The 18522-nt window shown below is 49.8% G+C and overlaps 8 protein-coding genes across 9 annotated transcripts; 6 read left to right on the forward strand and 2 right to left on the reverse strand.

Moving 5' to 3' along the window:
* Positions 1-305: 305 nt before the first annotated feature.
* On the forward strand, positions 306-641 carry DFL_002743 (uncharacterized protein; the record flags this gene model as incomplete). Its single annotated transcript, XM_067631574.1, has 1 exon — positions 306-641. One exon carries the CDS (start codon positions 306-308, stop codon positions 639-641), a length of 336 nt encoding a protein of 111 aa, XP_067494106.1.
* A 2230-nt stretch (positions 642-2871) lies between these two features.
* Positions 2872-4328, reverse strand: DFL_002744 (uncharacterized protein; the record flags this gene model as incomplete). The annotated part of the gene is made up of 8 exons (XM_067631575.1): positions 2872-2875; positions 2928-2958; positions 3012-3117; positions 3170-3377; positions 3552-3617; positions 3688-3718; positions 3780-4094; positions 4151-4328. The coding sequence occupies 8 exons, from the start codon at positions 4326-4328 to the stop codon at positions 2872-2874; spliced, it is 939 nt and encodes a 312-aa protein (XP_067494107.1).
* Positions 4329-4462: 134 nt separating this feature from the next.
* On the forward strand, positions 4463-6362 carry DFL_002745 (uncharacterized protein; the record flags this gene model as incomplete). Of its 2 annotated transcripts, XM_067631577.1 has the most annotated exons (4): positions 4463-4569; positions 4635-4661; positions 4737-5878; positions 5932-6362. In XM_067631577.1, 4 exons carry the CDS (start codon positions 4463-4465, stop codon positions 6360-6362), a joined length of 1707 nt encoding a protein of 568 aa, XP_067494109.1. The 2 variants fall into 2 exon arrangements, with proteins under 2 accessions (XP_067494109.1, XP_067494108.1); XM_067631576.1 differs by lacking the exon at positions 4463-4569 and having other exon boundaries at positions 4586-4661; positions 4754-5878.
* Positions 6363-6558: 196 nt separating this feature from the next.
* On the forward strand, positions 6559-7014 carry DFL_002746 (uncharacterized protein; the record flags this gene model as incomplete). The annotated part of the gene is made up of 3 exons (XM_067631578.1): positions 6559-6605; positions 6735-6822; positions 6913-7014. The coding sequence occupies 3 exons, from the start codon at positions 6559-6561 to the stop codon at positions 7012-7014; spliced, it is 237 nt and encodes a 78-aa protein (XP_067494110.1).
* A 203-nt stretch (positions 7015-7217) lies between these two features.
* Positions 7218-8806, reverse strand: DFL_002747 (uncharacterized protein; the record flags this gene model as incomplete). Its single annotated transcript, XM_067631579.1, has 3 exons — positions 7218-8188; positions 8253-8468; positions 8563-8806. The coding sequence occupies 3 exons, from the start codon at positions 8804-8806 to the stop codon at positions 7218-7220; spliced, it is 1431 nt and encodes a 476-aa protein (XP_067494111.1).
* A 432-nt stretch (positions 8807-9238) lies between these two features.
* DFL_002748 (uncharacterized protein) lies at positions 9239-11664 on the forward strand (the record flags this gene model as incomplete). Its single annotated transcript, XM_067631580.1, has 5 exons — positions 9239-9914; positions 10063-10434; positions 10533-10791; positions 11445-11457; positions 11536-11664. 5 exons carry the CDS (start codon positions 9239-9241, stop codon positions 11662-11664), a joined length of 1449 nt encoding a protein of 482 aa, XP_067494112.1.
* A 756-nt stretch (positions 11665-12420) lies between these two features.
* Positions 12421-14347, forward strand: DFL_002749 (uncharacterized protein; the record flags this gene model as incomplete). The annotated part of the gene is made up of 4 exons (XM_067631581.1): positions 12421-12925; positions 12994-13107; positions 13164-13296; positions 13360-14347. The coding sequence occupies 4 exons, from the start codon at positions 12421-12423 to the stop codon at positions 14345-14347; spliced, it is 1740 nt and encodes a 579-aa protein (XP_067494113.1).
* A 640-nt stretch (positions 14348-14987) lies between these two features.
* On the forward strand, positions 14988-18278 carry DFL_002750 (uncharacterized protein; the record flags this gene model as incomplete). Its single annotated transcript, XM_067631583.1, has 2 exons — positions 14988-17256; positions 17320-18278. 2 exons carry the CDS (start codon positions 14988-14990, stop codon positions 18276-18278), a joined length of 3228 nt encoding a protein of 1075 aa, XP_067494114.1.
* Between the last annotated feature and the right edge of the window lie 244 nt (positions 18279-18522).

The raw sequence follows: 18522 nt of genomic DNA on the forward strand, positions 1-18522 counted from the left end.
GTCGAGAGGGCATAAATAGGACCTTTTTTCACCCTCGAAGACGTTCTCTTTCTCATCATCATCAGCATCAGCTCCAAAGCAAAGCAATCCACACTCACAGATCTCTCTTCATTCAGTCCTTACTGAGAAGCATCCCCATCTTCAAAACTTCTTCTTAATCCTCTCTGTTCCTTGAAGACCCTCTTCTTCTTGAAACATATCTCAGCGTATACCGAAGCAAATAGCCGGGTACGCACAGACCAACAGCCCAATCCTCCAAAGTCGCTTAAGGAGACGCGAGTCATCTCAAAACCACACCAGCCAAAATGTGCTTCTACGAGCAAAACGTTTTCCGAGACTGCCACTGCTTCAAGTGGGGCCGTTTCAGACAGCACTGCGCCAAGGAGTACCGAACTGGCGAAACCTGCGGTATGAAACTCATCTATGAGGCAGTTCCCAAAGCAGGCAAATGCGCCATCTGCAACAGAATCGATGTTGCAACCAGGAAGCTCGTCGCCTCCAAGGAAAAGGTTGGACGCTGGTTAGCCGAAGGGCGAAACCCGGTCTCCACCGAAAACGAGCAAACAAACATCCAGAACTACCAGAACGAGATCATGGAGCTCAATGCGCAAAAGGCGGCTAAACTCAGGAGCATCGGCTGAAAAACGATGCGTTGTGAAGCGCTCAGAGCCCGTTTGGCGTTCTGTTTTTCTCCCAATTCAGCAAAAAAAAAATTTCACACCCGCAAAAACCGCCGAGTCAACAGACCGGTGAACAATAACGAGTTTCCTTTGTCGATGCATTCCATTTGCCTGTCTGCCATTATCCTTAACACACTACCTTTGTCTCCTGTCGAGTTTTATTTAGCGTCGAGTTGGGAAAGAAAAAAAAATGTTTCCTTTTTGTCGGGTTTCTTTTCGCGGTTATCACCCGGGTGTTTTCAGCTGTGCGGAAGCACAGCGAGACTGTGACACCGCTGAGGACTCGGAGGTTCGAACTGGCGACTGGATTGTTCGACCAGCCGGGGGAGGAGAAGCACGGCGCTTGATAAGAAATTGCCTGGTCCCTTTTTAGTATTTTCTTTTATGAATTGTTTCCCAGCTTTTTGTATATAGTTGATGTTTAATGACAAAACTGATCATGACCTCAAGCGGTTGCAGCCGTCCAGAACGCTAGGGTAGTTGGGTGATAAGATGGTGAGAAAAATTAGACGCCGGAAGTCTTGCGCTGCTTTTAAAAATAGAGTTGGCCGGACCACCCGATGGGAAGCATGAGCCGCCGGGTCAAACAGAGCCCCTAAGGGATGACGATGAAGACGTAAAACCATTCTGTGGATGATAAATAAGTCGTAGTCCGTAAAGCGATCGGGCGAAACAGTCGTTGTGCTGATTTTCTGTGGTGCTGAAGAGGTCGGGAGAAGTGAGGGGAAAGTTGGGAGGGAAAACAGATGGGAGTTGGCGATCGAGAGGAAGAAATTTGGGTGCCAAGCCTTTTGCAGCTTGGGCAGGTCCTTTCTACGTGGACCGACGGGACACCTGGACAACTTTTAGTCAGGTAAGAAGCGAGGACCTTCGATAGGTGGGAGCAGGGTTATCCCGCCCGCTGCCTGTAGTTTTCGTGCCCTCCCGTCTGTAATGTACCGCCATCATCGAAAGCTAAGTCCAAGTTTACCTTATCTGCAGCCAGCAGTCTCAGGCCCAAGAAAATTGAGGTTGCATGCACTGCCAACACAAAACACAAACAACCCACCACGGTTCGAATCTCGGCCGTATGTGGTCGATCATCAGAGGAAAAAAATCGTCAAAGTCGGGTGATAAGTATGTAAGAGAGGCGGGTAGGTCCTTTTAAGTATGATGTCGTCCAGCTAAAGTTCGGCCCAGTTTCCCAAGTTAGTGGGGCGTGTTCCTAAATTTAAGATCGTGAGGAATTTTATTGGCGAGCCCTCTCGTCCAACCGATGGCCTTCTCCGCTACCGCATAATCTCGTCGAAGACCACACCCACCCAATAGGATCAAAGAAAAGCCATTCCGAAGTTTTTCAAACAAGATGAACATGAGAGACCTCATACATTTTTTTTTTGGACGGGGCATCGATATCGTATCCAGAGGCTTGAGTTGCTGGCTGAACCAAGGCTGGGGTTTAGTAAAGTCCGGTGGTACTTTCCCAATTATTCCTAACCCGGTTACCACCCTTCTGAGGAATGCAAGTCTAGGGGTTGTGGCAACTTTGATTCTTGAAGATTGGATATGTGGCCCGAGCGAGCTCAATTCTATGCCCATGACCTTTCAGATTACATAATAAGAAGGCGCACCTCGATAAACTGGGTAACCAACTGCGGCTCCGCTCCTTCAATCGAAAGATCGATCCCAGGAGATGCCGGTTTCGAAATTTAGGGACCTTTCCGATAACCCCCTTATTCGTTAACCTTCAATATTATCCTGATCTCAGAGCGGCATTCTTCTGCATGGTACCATGGATTTCCGAGATACTAAATCCTAGAGCTCTAAACAGTGTTCCGAGTTTCCCCGAAATAACGACCCATGGGGCCCAGGTAGTATCTAACGAATCACTTACCTATTCGAAATGACTTTTTTGTACGATAGGGCGGAGCAAGGAGATTCTATATCTCGGAGCATCTGGACCCAGGTCGATGTCGTAAATATGATCACAAACTGGCCGTGTATCGATTACCGGGGCAGAAAAGCGTTGGGGTGTCGTCGTTAATGTTGGATCATCATGATGGTTACACAGGCCTCGAAGGGAATTCCAAGAGCTCAAAAAATTCCAACAGAAGCCCCGCGTTGTCCTGAATACCCACCGCTGACCTCCTAACCCCCCTTACATAACACTTACTTTTAGAGTTCTTTCCGTGGGAGCTAGAGCCAAATAAGTTTATCTAGAAGGCATAGTATTAGCAAATCCTTAGCTATCCGAAAGGTGCCACTTACAGTTTGTATTTACAGTCCACATCACCCGCACCTTCCATATATATACAATAAATTAACGCACCAAGCGGTCTCACAGCTTAACACCAGTGTGAATAGCAGCAACCCCAAAGGTGAGATCTTGCCATCCCTTCCCAGCAAGCTGAAACCCAGCATCGCGAATCATCCCCGCAAAGTCCTTCTGACTCGGGAACTATGTCAAAAATTAGTACGTGATCACGGCCAGAGAGCGAGAGGGTGTGCACCTTGACTATACTCTCGACCAAGTATTGATAGCTGTCTCGATCACCAGCAATCAACTGACCCATCATCGGGATCACGCTGAAGCTGTAACGGCGATATATCTGATCCAAGACGAAGTTGTCGACCTTTGAGAACTCGAGGCAGGAGAATACGCCGCCTTTCTTAAGGACTCGGTGAGCCGTCGATAGTGCCTTCTCTTTATTCGTAAAACTGGTGAATGTTAGTAGAAGTTCCGGAATGTTCGATGGAACCAAACAAAACAGAGAAACAAGAAGGACCCGAGTGATCGTTTTTTTTTCAAGGCCAAAGCGCCAACGAACCGTGGCCCATAAACTCCAAGACCGTGGGCGGTGTGAACCAGCCACCGCAAAGATGCAAACTTACTTCCGGATACCAAACGCAATCGTCAAAAGATCTATCGAATTATCCGGAATCGCCTCCAACGTTTCACTATACTCAGCATTGTGTCAGAACAGCCGCTTCAACACCGTATCCGGAATCCCATGGTATCAATCCATACCCATTCTGCACAAGGAAAGATATCGGAGCGTCTAATTCCAACAAAATCAGTAATCTTTGCAGCCCCCGAATACCAATAGATTCGATCCATACCATCCCCTTCGGTCCTATACCCTAGTGCATGTGCTCTCCTCATCCCCTCCTTCAGCATTTCCTCATTAATATCCACGACCTTAACCCTCGTCTCCGGGTCCCCATTAACTGTCCTAGCATGATTCAACATCCTGAATGCAATATCTCCCGTACCACCGGCAAGGTCCAGAATAGTCATAGGCTCGGAGAAGATGCTCTTCTTTCCTGGGTTTAATTGCCGAACGAATTGGTCTTTCCATATCCTATGAATGCCGAAGGACATGACGTCGTTCATCGTATCGTAATTTTTGGCGACAGAGTTGAAAACATCTCGAACTGCAACATGTATTAGTAAAAATTTCAAATGATAAAAATCAAAGAGCAACCGGTACCTTTCGACTCCTTCATCGACTCCGCTACATTCTGAAATCCAAAGTGCGTTGTCGGCTCGTCGGCCTTCCGGTCTTGAAGCCGCACATCAGAACCCGAGAAGCATCGTGATTGCTGTAGCAAAGCGCTAGCCCGGGTAGGCCGAAGCCTTAAAACCCTTCCTGCTCCCCTAACACTCATCCCTTCGTCGACCGAAAGAGCCCGCTATCGAACCCGAAGAATCCCGCTGAAGATCTGTTGTAGAAAAAGTGGGTAGCAGGGTCGCAGTTGGAATCGTGACAACCGAAGATCAGAAGAAAAGTTGAAATTCTCATATGTCCATTTGCGTCACGCCAAATCCACACAACTACCATCATCCTCATCGCGTCAACCTCATCCCAACCATCGCACTCCAACCGACCTATCCGCCAAACCACCAATCGTACCCGTCTACGATAATGTCCTCCAGCCATCCTCCCTCGGCACCTCTTCCACCCTTACCGAAAGGGTGGACGGAACATCGCGCTCCAACCGGTACGTGTCCAAAGCTTCCTACCCCCAACGGTTCCCATACCAAACATATCTAACAAATCCCATTTACTCATCCAGAACTTCTCGCGCACTAGGCCACAGTTACTACTATCATGCTGAATCCAAAACATCAACCTACACGCGACCGGTCGACCCGGCGCATCAACCGGTGCCCAAATTCCCGCCCCAAAACTTCCAGCAGCCCAATCAGTTCAATTTCAACTACCCCCAACAATACCACCATGCAAATCAAGGCCAATTCCAACCCCCCCGTCGTCCCCGTCGTCAAGATAAACCCGACAGACCCAAAACCAAACGACCGATCCCCAACGCTTCCCCGTGGGTCTTCGTCACCACAAAAAATGGAAACGCCTACATCCACAACCCCGAAACCAAGGAATCCCTCTGGGACGCCCCGGAATCCCTAAAAACCGCTATCGAATCCCTCGAAAAACTATCTTTAGACGAAGAACGCGAACGTGAACGCATCCGTCGCCGACAAAGCGCTTTGGACCGCCAAAGACGTGAACAAGAGGAAGCGATCGCCAACCAGGAGGGAGAATATGAGTATGACGAAGAAGAATATTACGAGCCTCCCGGAGGAGGAGAAGAAGGGGATGGAGAAGCTGTGGTTCAAGGTGTAAAGCGCCAAGCTTCGACTCCAGCCGAGGGCGAAGAAGGGGACTATTACGAAGATGAGGACTTTGACGAAGAACACGACGAAAAGCGTCTGAGAATGGAAGCCGGCGGACTGGTGGAATTCACAGAAGACGACATAGCCTGGCAACTCGGCGATATCGCGGCACAATACGGGATAGGCGAGGAAGACATGGGAGAAAGCGACGATTTAGCACCGGAAGACGGCGTACTATTATTCAAAGACCTTTTGAACGATCTAAACGTCAACCCGTACAGCACATGGGATAGCGAATTGCCGAGACTAGCAGAAGATGGACGGTACACCGCTCTTCCGACCACCAAGATGCGAAAACAGGTATTCGGGGATTGGTGTCAGGAGCGTATCGCTAGCATCAAGAAGGAGAGGGAGAGGGAGGTTAAGAAAGACCCAAGGGTTGCATACTTGGCGTTCATAGAAGCGAATGCAACCCCAAAGCTCTATTGGCCGGAATTTAAGCGGAAGTTTAAGAAAGAAGCGGCGATGAAAGATGCCAAAGTGACGGACAAAGTCAGGGAAACCTATTATAGGGACTATATCAGTCGTAAGTACGCTCTCATATACGAAGGTGTAAAATAGGCACTGATCGGAAGATAGGGATTAAAACGAGCGTGGAGACGAGAGAGAATGACCTTAAGAAGTATCTCAAGACGGTGAAAGATCTGAAGCGGGGGTCGTCTCTCGATAATTTACCTCCTTCGGTGGAGTGCGATATCAGATACGTTGCCTTGCCAATGGATAGAAGAGAATCGATAGTGGAAAGCCATATAAGAAGTCTACCGGAAGATGCAGGCGAGGGTACTTCGTGGAACGATGCTCTGGAAAGGCAGAGAAGGGCACTCGAAGATCGTGAAGCCGCCGTTCGGAGAGAACGGTTTTACAACCAGAAGGATATCGCGAGAGGCAAGGAAGCCCTCAGAGAAACCGAGATGGAGATCAAACGAGCCATGAATGTTGGTAAGGAAGGATTGCTGGGACATTTGGAGCCCACAAAGGTAAAGGAGGAGGAAGGCAGTAAACGATCATGAGTTCGAATTCATAGTATATATTATAGAATATACCCTCTAGTTCGTCAATGCATACTACGACGTTATGTTGTAGAATTTGGGATGTTTCCTAATTTAATTTTCATGCCCGAGGGTCTCGCCCATAAAAACCACCTCGCCAACACATCTTCCCGACTAAATTCCAACCTCCCATCGCCGCATACCATCATCCTCCACAATGGCGCAGGGAACCAAAAAGCTCACGAAGCCAACGACTTCGAAGAGGTATGCCCCTCACCTACTCAGCTACATTCAAACGAAATCGGGACGGCCATCATCTCATGGCAACCCACCGAGTCGCGATTATCTTGCAAAACTGACAAATATGCATAATGCAACATGAAAATTTTACAGCAGACCACAAGCTCTCGGCCCACGCAAAGGCAAAAGGGTAATCGCGCCGAAAAATCAGATTTTGATAAAACAGAATGCGATCAAGAAGGTTTGCAGACCCCTTTCCCTATCTCTGTCGAAATGTCCACCGAGGTGGCGAAACGTTAAAAAAAAAAACAGTGCTAAATACAAATTATAGAAACACTGCGGCGGTCTGACGGCCAAGACCGAAAGGAATTTGGCGGAGAAAGCGGGACATTTGGAGCTTTTGCCTGGCGGGAAGAAGGATAAGAAGAAATAAACGAACTTGATGCGTAAAACTTATAATCGTCAGGCAGGGTTTGTACGATAGATAGAAGGAGATTTCCGGGATGAGCGCTGGTGTATCATCTTTTACCAATAACCAGTTGTCAACCTAGAGGATCTGGTTCATTCCGAGATAATTAATAATAACCGATAGATCCACATGACGGGTAGTTAAGATAATGCTAGTATTTCCAATACTTATCTATCAAAATTGGGTTTCCTCATAACCTCCCCCAGAATCCTAACCCCCTCCCCGATCTTCTCCTCCTCCAAATACGACACCGACAACCTCAAATATCTCCCTCCCCACCCCATAGAATTCCCCTCCCCGACCCCCTTCACAACCGGAACTTCGAACCCATCCCCTCCACCGACTTTCACCCCCCTTCCCACCGCCACCTTTGCAACCTCTCTAGCATCGTACCCCTCCGGTAACTTCACCCATAGAAAGTAACCCCCATCGCCACCTTGTACCTCCGTCCCTTCCGGCCAATATTCCTTTATCAACGTTTCCAACAACCCCGCTCGCCGTTTGTACGCCACACAAATCTTCCCGATCACATCATCAATAACCCTTTTTTTCTTCCCTTCGTCCTCGAGTAATAACCTATGAACAATCGTACTCGAAAGCTGACACGGCGTCCCCCCGCTATGATTGGCTCCGCTCCTCCCCATCGCTTGCGCGAGAACCCTCGTTGCCCCTTCGACCCATCCGCATCTCACTCCGGGACCCAAAATCTTCGAGAAAGAACAATTGGAAAGAGTGTGTCCCTTTTCACCTTCCCGAACCCCCAACTCGCGGTCTATATCCACCAACCTTTTCATTGCCGTTTTATGATCGCCAGAAGGGGAGTTTTGGTAATCGAGAAAGTCGTAGACGTCGTCCGAGATTAGTAGGATATCGTGCTCACGCGCGAGTTTTACGAGTTGGAGGCGGGAGGAAAGGGATAGGGTTGTTCCCGTGGGGTTTGAGAATGTGGGGACGCAGTAGAGAACGTGACGGTAGAGGGGTTTGGGGATCGAGGATCTCAGGGGGGAGGTTGCGGTTTCTAGGGACGGGGGTTGGGAAGGGGAGGGGGATGTTAGGTGGGATATTAGAGTCGAGAAGTCAAGGGAAGTGCCGCAGGGGGTTAGCGAAATGGCGGTCATGAGGTTTGCGAAGCCGGCGTCTTTTGAATACATATTAACCATTCTGTACTTTTAAAGTTGGATATAAAGCGGAAGGCTTCATACCTTGAAAGATGGGACAGGCGAGGAAGTAGACGGGTGTCAGGATGAACGCTCTGCGTGTATACCCGCCAATGGGGTTCGTAAACAACTCCAATGCCTTCGAAAGACCGTTCGATGCGCCCGAAGTGAGGTTTATCATCTCCGGGTCCGTCGGGGCATCCAGGCCGTAGCAGACGGCAGACCAGATCCCGATCTCGCGGCGGAAGGAGATGTTTCCTACTATCATCATGCATCATTCGTTAGAATGATTTTTTCAAAATATATTCATACGGATCGTACGGATTAATATGTACGATGGGAATTTCATGCATACAATCGGGTCCATAATGCAACGGATGTCTATCCGCGTCGTAGGAATCTCGCGGTAGGTCCGGACTACCCAACGCCGCATTCGCAGCGGCCAGCATTTCAGAAGTCGCGAGGAGGGAGGTGGACGGGTGACCGCGCATGAAGTCGATTGACGACGATGCCATCGTAACGGATCTTTCGAAGTTTGAAATACCGGTGGGGAAGATGACTCTGGAGGTCGAGCGAAGGTGACGGAGGAGGGGGGTCATGAATCGAGTCCGGGGTAGTCAATTATCCACGGAGGTTGTCCATATCCTTTGTTCTCCAGCCTTCCCGACGAACGACGTAAGGGAATCGAGACAGAAGCTTCGAATCCCCGCCTCTCCCTCGCCATCCCGTATATAACCACGTTCTCCACATGGCGGGGAGGAAACGATTAGGTAATAAACATCCAGGTTTATAATTACACCGTACCCAACCTGCATATTTTAGTCAAACTCAAATCTAGAAAACTTTCGTCTCCACTTGCCTCGCATCTGCAAGTTATATTTACACCAAAAGTCGGAGGCCTCGAGAATACAACAGCAACACGCAGTACGTGCGTCATTTCCTTGGATGGATCCGAATCTACGTAAATAAATCGCGACTTCAGCACAACCCTAAAGATCGTATAAGATATCTTGTATCGATATCAAAAAAAAATGGCCCGCCAGCTACGCTCCACCGCCAAACCGGCGTCAAAACCTCCACCTCATGATTCCACCACAAAAACCACAACATCACCGAAACGAAAAGTCCCAGACGCAAATCTGGATTTACCTAAACCCACTCCCAAAAAGAAAAAACTATCCCTAAAGGCATCCCCGTTCCCCGCCCACCCGTTCCCCACCCCCTCCCAATGCCACCGAGTCCACTCCCTCCTCACCGCCGCCCACGGCCCCGCCATCCGCCCAGACACCCTGACAGCCTCAACCCTTCACGCCGGCTGCGGCGAAGTCCCCTCGGTCCTGGACTCCCTCCTCCGCACCGTCCTCTCCGCGAACACCTCGGCTCAAAACTCCACAAGGGCCTTCCACGGCCTGATAAAAAAATACGGTCATGATCCCATCCACGGTGGTGTAAACTGGTGTTCGGTACACAAAAGTGATATAAAAGAGTTGTACAAGGCGATAGAAAAAGGTGGACTGGCGAACATAAAGAGCAAAGCGATAAAGGGGATTTTGGAAGGGGTTTGCGAGGATGCGAAGAGGAGAGGGGGAAAGGATGGGGAGATTAGTTTGGATTATTTGCATGAGAGGGGGGATGAGGAGGTTATGGAGACTCTGATGGGGTTTAAGGGGGTGGGGGTTAAGACTGCTACTTGCGTGCTCATGTTTTGTGAGTTATCCTTCTTCCTTTCTTGATTCTTTTTCGGTTGAGGTTGGGTTTAATCCAAATGTGCATCGATATCGCTATATGGAATTGTCATTCGTCGAAGGATCGATTCCAAAAGCTCAGCTGAACTGATTTTTTTTTTAAAAAATAGGCCTCCGACGATCCGCTTTCCCAGTTGACACCCACGTCTTCCGCATCTCAAAGTTACTTGGCTGGGTCCCGACACCCGGATACCAACGAGAACTTGTGTCCAAAATAGCGCCTTTGGAACTCCCCGAAGGAGAAGAGGACGGACGAGAAGGTAAAGGAAGCGGTCGGGCCGAGAATTCCGACCGCGTGGACACCAAGACACTCAACTCGGGATCCGATCGGAACGGGAATGGGAATAGGCGATTCCGACCCGTGAAGCTCAAGGGAGGTAGCGGTAAGGAAGCGAAGGTTACACGGGATACGACTTTTTTGCATTTGGATACCAGGGTGCCGGATGAGTTGAAGTATGGGTTGCATCAGTTGATGATTCGGCGTGAGTATCTTTTACATTTTGCTTCCAAATCACCAAGCCAGACCGAACTAAAATATCATATGGATATTTTTCGATGTTAACATGACGAATGCATCCAGACGGCCGCTGCTGCCCAACCTGCAACGCAGCCGGCGGTCGAAAATACGGCATCGCGACCAAAAAAAGCGTGACAGTAAAAGAAGAGATCGCGGACCGAACGTTCGAAAAAAGTACAGTTGAAGTGGTAGTAAAAGAAGAACCCGCAGATACGCCGCCACCGATGCAAGATGCAACAGCAGACGCAGGTGATAATGATAGTGATGCAAAGATCAAGATCCAAGATCAAAATGGGTTAGCGAGCGAATCAAAAGGGAAGCCGTATGTTCCGATTGATGCTGCGGGCGGGACCGGGGAGAAGACAGGGGGAACCCGGAGGGGAGCTGCATTTTGGGAGAACTGGTTTCGTGGGAACGATTGGTGTAGCAGACCACACCGCCATCATTCTTTTTTATATTTCTGAGACCAGCGCTAGCTTGTCCTTGGAAGAATTGCACGTCGCCAACCTTTGGTCCGTGTCGCCTTATGAGGGGATCCCGGGTTGATTTGTGTAACAATAACGGAGGTTGTCTCTCTTTCCGTTCGCGATCGATATCAAAGGGAAAGGTAAAGAAGACAACGAAGCTAGCGCGGACACAGGTAAGACTAAGTAGCATTCTGTGGATGTCAGCGGACATCCATCGGGAATTCCACGTCAGACGGTACTTCCCCGGGTGGACATGGTTCTCTCTATTTTTGCCTATACTCCATACGAACAGCTTGCAACCCCGAGCCGAGTCCGCGATAAATAATGATACTTGTCAACATGATCGATGAGCAGTTTAACGAAACACGTTGGTTATAACTAACAAGAAAAACAGGAAACACGCCACGAAATAGTGAACAATAAGTTCAAACATTTTTGTGCCAAGCCGGGGCTTTTTTGGTGTCTGAAAGAGTTATGCTGTTGGAAACATTCTGAACGAACGTCGCAGGATTTACAATAACGTAGGCCCTTGGGAATGTCAGACGATAGTACGAACACCAGTACTTATTAATAACTTCTCTCCGCCTCACCGACTTTAGTCCTCTCAGCCAGTCCAGACTACTCTTGATCATCTCCTCGAGTCGAAATTCGACCCAACCTCTCAACCTCGATCATCATCCCGTGCATTGTTTGCTCTAAAAGTTACTCCATTCCTCATCCCGTCCTGATTGGACTGGAACCCATCTCGGACCTCTAGCTCGACCCCTTTCGGGCGACTACTTCCCGCGCATAAGACCGGAAAACCCTCCTGCTGGCCAGCCGATGCGGTTTTCGCTTCCATTATCGCATATTTTTTTATCTGATTTCTACCCCCCCCACTTCGAGGTACCGGCGACACCCTTGCATCTAAATTCTTCAATTGTTTAATTCTGCGGATTTTTTATTTCTTGGAATACTTAAACTCACCTATCTGGCCAAAAAAGCCACCTGAGCGGTTCATCGGGTAGTTGGTAATTCTTTTCTTGTCGTGAAACGAAATAGCTTGGGGTCCGAAGGGTAGCTAAGCTTGTGGGCAGCTAGCTACACCTCACTTGCCTATCACCGTCCTCTTTTCTTTCTTCGGTCGCACTGCACGGTGACCGTTATCTTTTTATTTTCTGTTTCATCGCTCACCGCAGAATTGACCCGTCTTGCATAAAAAATCGACCGGTTTGGCGCAGCGCTGGTGTCCCGTTCGATTTCGCATTTCGCATTCGCATTCACATCTTCGTGATATCGACCACGCGGGCTCGACACCACGTTTAGATACAGATCCCATCTTGCATGGTATTTCTCAAAGGAATACCAAAGCACAAGATTAACCTGCACCTTTTTTTCCTTTCTAAGAATAAGAAAATAAAATTATAATTCACAAAAAATCCATACACCAAAGAAAGCTCGTCTGCTGGCAAAGCACCCGGCCGCTGGCCTCCAAACCCGCAAATATGGCCTCCTACATCGATATCCATAAGGAACGGCCCGGTCGCCCCGAAGAATCCGAACCTCTCAATGCCTTCTCCCCCTCATCCTCCTCACCGGCTAATTCACGGCCGAGCACCCCTCGTCCTCCGCCGTTATCCCCATCAAACCCACGGACACCCCTCGAACCTTTCGAAATAATGGATACGCCGTTAATAGACTCCCACCCCCGTTCCTCACCTCCGACGATCTACACCTCCCGTCACAGAAGAACGGTGTTATTGTGCATTTTATTGGAGGTATTTATAATATTTAGTTTTGCGACGACGAGTTTACCGTTCACACGGATTGTGGAGAATGCGGTTTGTCAGAGGTGGTACGAGTTTGAAAATAAGAATCAGACTTTGATAGATGAGGGGAGGAAGGGCGGAGGGGGTTTTATGCCTGATGAGAAACTCTGCAAGACGGATGAGATTCAGGCGGGCGTGGTGGAGATTTTGGGGGTTTCGGATACGGTTTCTACTGTTGTTTGTGAGTATTCTCTTTTGGATATATACATCTATATGTTTTAGGACTAATTTTGAAATGTTGGGAAATAGCGCTGTTGGTGATGTTTCCGTCCGGATTTTTGGCCGAAGTTATCGATAGACGGGCGTTTTTATTATTGGCGATCGGAGAGACGGCGGTGGCGTTGTTTCTGATGGGGTTTATAGGTGGGCCATACCTGATATGCATTGAAAAGAATAAAGTTAACGGTTGAGATGCGTAGGCTCGCACCCGCTGACATTCGATCCACGGCTGTTTTGGGTCATTCCGTTGTTTGATTTACTCGGCGGCGGGTTTACGTTCTTCGGGATCATGATGCGGACGGTGATCGCTGAGAACACGCCCAAGGATGATTTGTAAGTGTTCGGTTTTCGTGTACAACTTTTGGGTCAGATTGTTAATGTGGGTGATCGGTTCAGAGCGGCGGTATATTACAAACTCACCGGATTTAATATCCTATCGACCTTCCTGGGAACCACCCTGGGCTCCTGGCTGATGGGTATAATCAGCCCGGTCAGAGTTCTTTACATGGGTGTGATACTTTTCGTCGTATTATCGGTCCCCACGATCCTCCTCCTCCCACCCGCGACACCCGAAAAGAGCAAGAACATGTACGACGACATACGGTCGTCGCAATATCCGGAAACCGCAGACGACGATGACGCGGACGACGAAGATACGACGGCGGCACCGCGTCGGAAAGCAACGTTATACCAAAGATTCCTAGAACAGGCACGGTCAAAGACGAATCTATACGCATCGGTTAAGACTTTATTATTCGAACAACGGGCGATCAGGAATGCGCTGATCATATTGTTCGTCAATATGATCGCAAGAGGGGTCAGGATTCCGTTCCAGACGTGGGTGTCCAAACGGTACTCGTGGACTCTATCGAAGACGGGCATCGTGCTGTCGTTCGAGTCCTTGATGGGAGCAGTGGTATTGTTATTACTACCGTTCGCAAAGTCAAAGATCGAAAGAGTGGTCTCCGGGAAGGGAAGTCTGTGGCGAATGCTCCGCTTCCCGCCGGATCTGATGATCGCAACATTATCATTGGTGGCCCAATCGCTATCGGCGATAATTCTGACCGTAACGGCATCGGAATTTTTCTTGATAACGTCGTTGGTTGTCAACGCGCCCGCACGCGCGTTCTTCGACGGATTGAGAAGTCATTGCATATCTCAGGCGAAGGAGAGCGAGATCATGATCATTCACATGGCGTTTGTGATCGTTGAGATCATGTCGGGGATATTGAACGGGCCGTTGTGGATCAAGGTGTACGCGTTTACGTATTCGGAGGGGAACGTGACGGGGTTGGGGATGGGATTGCCGTTTGCCATTTGTGCGGTGCTGACCGGGGGGATAGTGGCGGGGATGGGATGGGCGAGGGGGAATCCGAAGTTTTAAACATACATCGTATCCTTTCTTTGTTCTTTTGTATATATATATATTCATTTTTACATGGATACTTTCTTGTACTTTGAAGCATGATAGTTATGGTTTGGGAGTTCTTGGGGGGGGTTTCTTGGAGTCGCTAATTTAATTAATTACGAGCATTCCCATATCGAATGCCATTCGTCATTCGCTCGGATATTGAGTTAGGCAGCGCGCTAATCCCCCCGGCACGAGTCAGACATTTCGCATTCTTTTGTTTTGACAGCTTCCTCACGTTTAATTGCCTTGTCGATGTTGTTTTGACGGTGACATTGTCAGGGATGATATCTTGTACTGTGCGACTCGACGTATTTACCCAGACCGGCGCCTCCTCTTTCTTACTTTATCCCTTCCTTTCTCACATAGTACTTACGTAGAGACCGGACTCCAGCCATCCTTTTATCTTTCCCATCCCTCCTTCTTATCCTTCCCTCGCCCGAGTGATAAATAAATAATAAAAGGATAGCCGTTTGCGCAACGGAGCCGGAAACAGGAACAGACGAGATAGGAATAGGAAAAGAAAAAAGACCCACTCCGCTCACTTATCTCCAATCGCTCCTTGACAATATAGCCCTGTACCGTATGTACACAGGCCTCGCATGTTACAAGATAGATGAGATCACCACCGTCGCCCGGCTTCTGGTCGTCGCTCGCCGCTTCCCTGGGCCTGTCTTCCTCTCCTCCTCCTGATCGCCGTCCTCATAATTATCGTGGCGGGGGCGGCCTTTCTCCTTCGACCGCTTCGGCTTCGACTTCGACCTCTTTTACGGCGCCAGCCACCGACGTAAACGCCAATAACAACAACAACAGCAACACCCTCTACTACTCCACCGACTCCGGTTCCTCCTCGAGACCGCGCACCCGCGACTCCTCCTCCTCCCTCTCCTCCTCCCCCCTCGCGATGCGCTACACGAACGAAGACCGTCTCCGCCGCGAACAACCCAACCCTCAACTCCCCGGCGAGGTCCCCTCCAAACGTCCCCAATGCTACTGTCCGCCCTACCCGCACCGAAACCCCTCCCACATCCCCGGTTCCACCTTCAAACTCACCAAATATTTCACGAAATACCTTTTCGGCGCCGACAGCGACTCCGAAGAAGACGACTACGACGATGCCGGAAATTACATCTCCCGTCCGACCGAGAATTCTCCAAAACTGTTCGAATCTTTACCGGTGGAGATATTGGGCCAAATCCTCGACGATGTGGTTTCCCACTCCACCGCCTCGGACGCTCTGTGTCGCTGTTTTTATCCGGGTGTCAAGGTCGCCGAACTCAAGAAACGATATCTGAGGTGGAAGCTCGCCGACACACGATATGTCCGAGAAACCTGTTCGAGATGGCATTCCTGGGCGAGCAGGGAATACTTTTCCGCCACCAGGAATGGTGTGGTGGTCGACTTTAGCGATATCGAAAGGCTGAGGCTGCGATTCGAGGCGTACAATAAGGAACACGGCGAAGACGAAGAAATCCGTCAGGTTTTGGCCGGGTCGTCATCCTCTGGGACGAAGAAGAGGAAGGAAGCCGGCGGCGGTAGCACCAGAGAATACGGAAGACATCTTGCTCCCACCGGGCCCGTGGGAGGGGGCGGACAGGGGAGTAACAACCCTTCCGACGACGAGGCGCTATTCACGGAAGAATATTCGGAGGGAGGAAGCTATCGACACCGACGGAGAGATAACGATTACGACGGTAGCAACAACTACCCACCGACTTACGGAAGATCCGGCCAAAAGAAAGGAATTTCATCCTTTCTATCGTATTATCTATTACCCGAAGCGGCGGACTCGAAGGAATCGTTCGTGTCCGATCATTCGCATCATATGAGGGAAGACGTGGATTGGTCGATCATCCACAAGGAGTTTCTGACCGCCTTCCCGTATTTAAGGTCCGGAGGGGTTACCTTGCACCTCGGTTCTCCGATGCATATTCGAAATCTGGAGAGCGTCCATGCCATGCTATCTACCTTCGCGGTAGTGTGGGGTGGTTCGTTACTACGCAACGGTGGGGGGATTGTATTCTGGGACTTCACATACGCATGGCGGGAGGATACCGATGTTTTCGAAAGGCTCATCAACGATGCCGAGTTGGGCAAGGAACGGTTTTTGAAGTACTACGATAATCCGGAACGGGAGTATTGGGGCATCGATGAGACGAATTGGATCATGAACCCCTACCAACGGCCGTCGATGGCTAGGATTCAGACCAATCGAATACAACAAAGGTTTGCACTTTCGAGACGGGTGCACGAGTTTATCATCGAGCAGACCATAGCGATCATCAAATCCGATGCGGAACTGATTTTGGATATCATCACGGCCGCAGCGGGGAGCTCTAGGATTCAAGTCCCCGTTAATATACTCGCCGTTTTACCTCCGGCGAAGTGGGGATCGTTGAAGACGGCCCTGCAGGCTTGCAGGACCGTGGAGTTTAGAGATTGGTTGTATTGTAACGAACAGCAGTTTTCGAGGCTTGCGACGCAGCTATCCGAGTTGGAGCATCCGAGTGTCAGTCGCCAGGTATGGTGGGATGCGTTGGATGTTACCTCCCGGGCGTTGAATTTGGAAGTTGATCTGTTGATCGAGAAGATGCATGATGAGTTCAATCGGTTGGAACTCGATAAGGGGCTTTGGAATGGGCCGGAGACGCAGGTGAAGGAGATTGAGGTTAGGGGGAGAGGGTGGATGAGGAGTTCTCATTATGCCGGTGGGTTTGTGGGCAAGGGACACGAGAGACGGTGGTTTGGGGAAGGGTTCGTGAGGAAGTTCGTGTTCGGGCAGGGGAGCGCCGGGTTGGATATGCGGTCGGCGAGCAGGGGGATCGAAGGGATCGAGAAGTTCTTGTTGGCGGACGGCTGCTGGGCGGCGGAGGTTTCGTTGGGAGGTGAGATATATAATTCATACGTTCCGTTAATGTTCGATCACGAAACTAACCTTGCTGCTAAAGCATCCTTGGTGCTGCTCCAAAAGTCATTCTCTGCTCACACCCTCCGAACCCTCAAATACGCACCGGCGATTCCCCAGCTATCGATGTCCTCCCGCGCACCCGTCCAACCGCACGCCTGCCCGCTTCTTGCAATGTTTCCAAATCTCACAGACGCATTCGTATACAGCGTCTGCTGTCCCGAAATCTTTCGCGCATTCCTTTCATCCTCCGCCGCACCGACTTACCTTGGGAAATTAATGGCCACCGCTGATTCTACACCCGAATCCGCAACAGCACCCAAGCTCCCAAGCTACGATAAGAACCTTAAGAGGAAGTGGACTATCGTTGTTCCGCGGGTGCACAAGTCCATCGCGAGGGGTTGTAGGGACTATGCGGTTGAAACCACGTTTCACCTACCCGGTCCCAGCGATGCGGCGCAACAGGAGGTTCATGCCGAGTATCTACTCAAAACGCCAGCATGGGGGTTGGTCTGGAACCGGGAGTCTCTGACCGACCTCCTCAGCGCGGCCAGACAAGCAGCTGACGTTCTCGTCGACAAACCGACCACGATCCACCCGACCCCACCCCTCAACCTCTCGAACGACAAAAGAGGAACCTGGGACCTTCGAATCGTCTTCGAAGGCATGGTGGCAGTCGAAACACTGGACTACGCATCGGGAGTAAATATGCCGAAATACCTGGGATTCGAAAGCTATGATAATTTATTCTTCGGGTCGAGGTCGAGGTATCCGCATGGAAGTTTGGATATCAAGGAAACGGTATTTTATCCGCTGAGGGAGCCGGCCAGCGTTGAGGTTGTGGCTAAAGTTTTACATTCGGGATATTTGAGGACCGATGGGAGCGAGGATGAGGAAGAGGAGGAGGATGAGGGGGAGGAGAGGAGGAGGGGGGTCGACGATGGGATCAGACGGGCTTGGATGGAGGAGGAGGAGTTTTTGGGGGGTGAGGTGGAGGAGTAGTAGTTCCGTTTTTTTGATGTTTGCGCGTGTGCGTGTGCGCCGGTGCGGTATATTTTCTTGAGCCGGAGCATCTGAGATCATGACCTTTTTCTTCCATTCGATTCTTCATCTTTTTTTTTATTCTGATGAGAACCTTTTCTTTCTTTTATTTGGCGTCTATAATGTCCATTTTGGGTACGGATCTTTGTATATTTTTGTCATGTTCGATACCCGAATTTTTCTTACGATTGGGGGTCTTGGGTCT

This window comes from Arthrobotrys flagrans (genome assembly GCF_004000055.1).
Source record: "Arthrobotrys flagrans strain CBS H-5679 chromosome Unknown unitig_3, whole genome shotgun sequence".
Taxonomy (NCBI): domain Eukaryota; kingdom Fungi; phylum Ascomycota; class Orbiliomycetes; order Orbiliales; family Orbiliaceae; genus Arthrobotrys; species Arthrobotrys flagrans.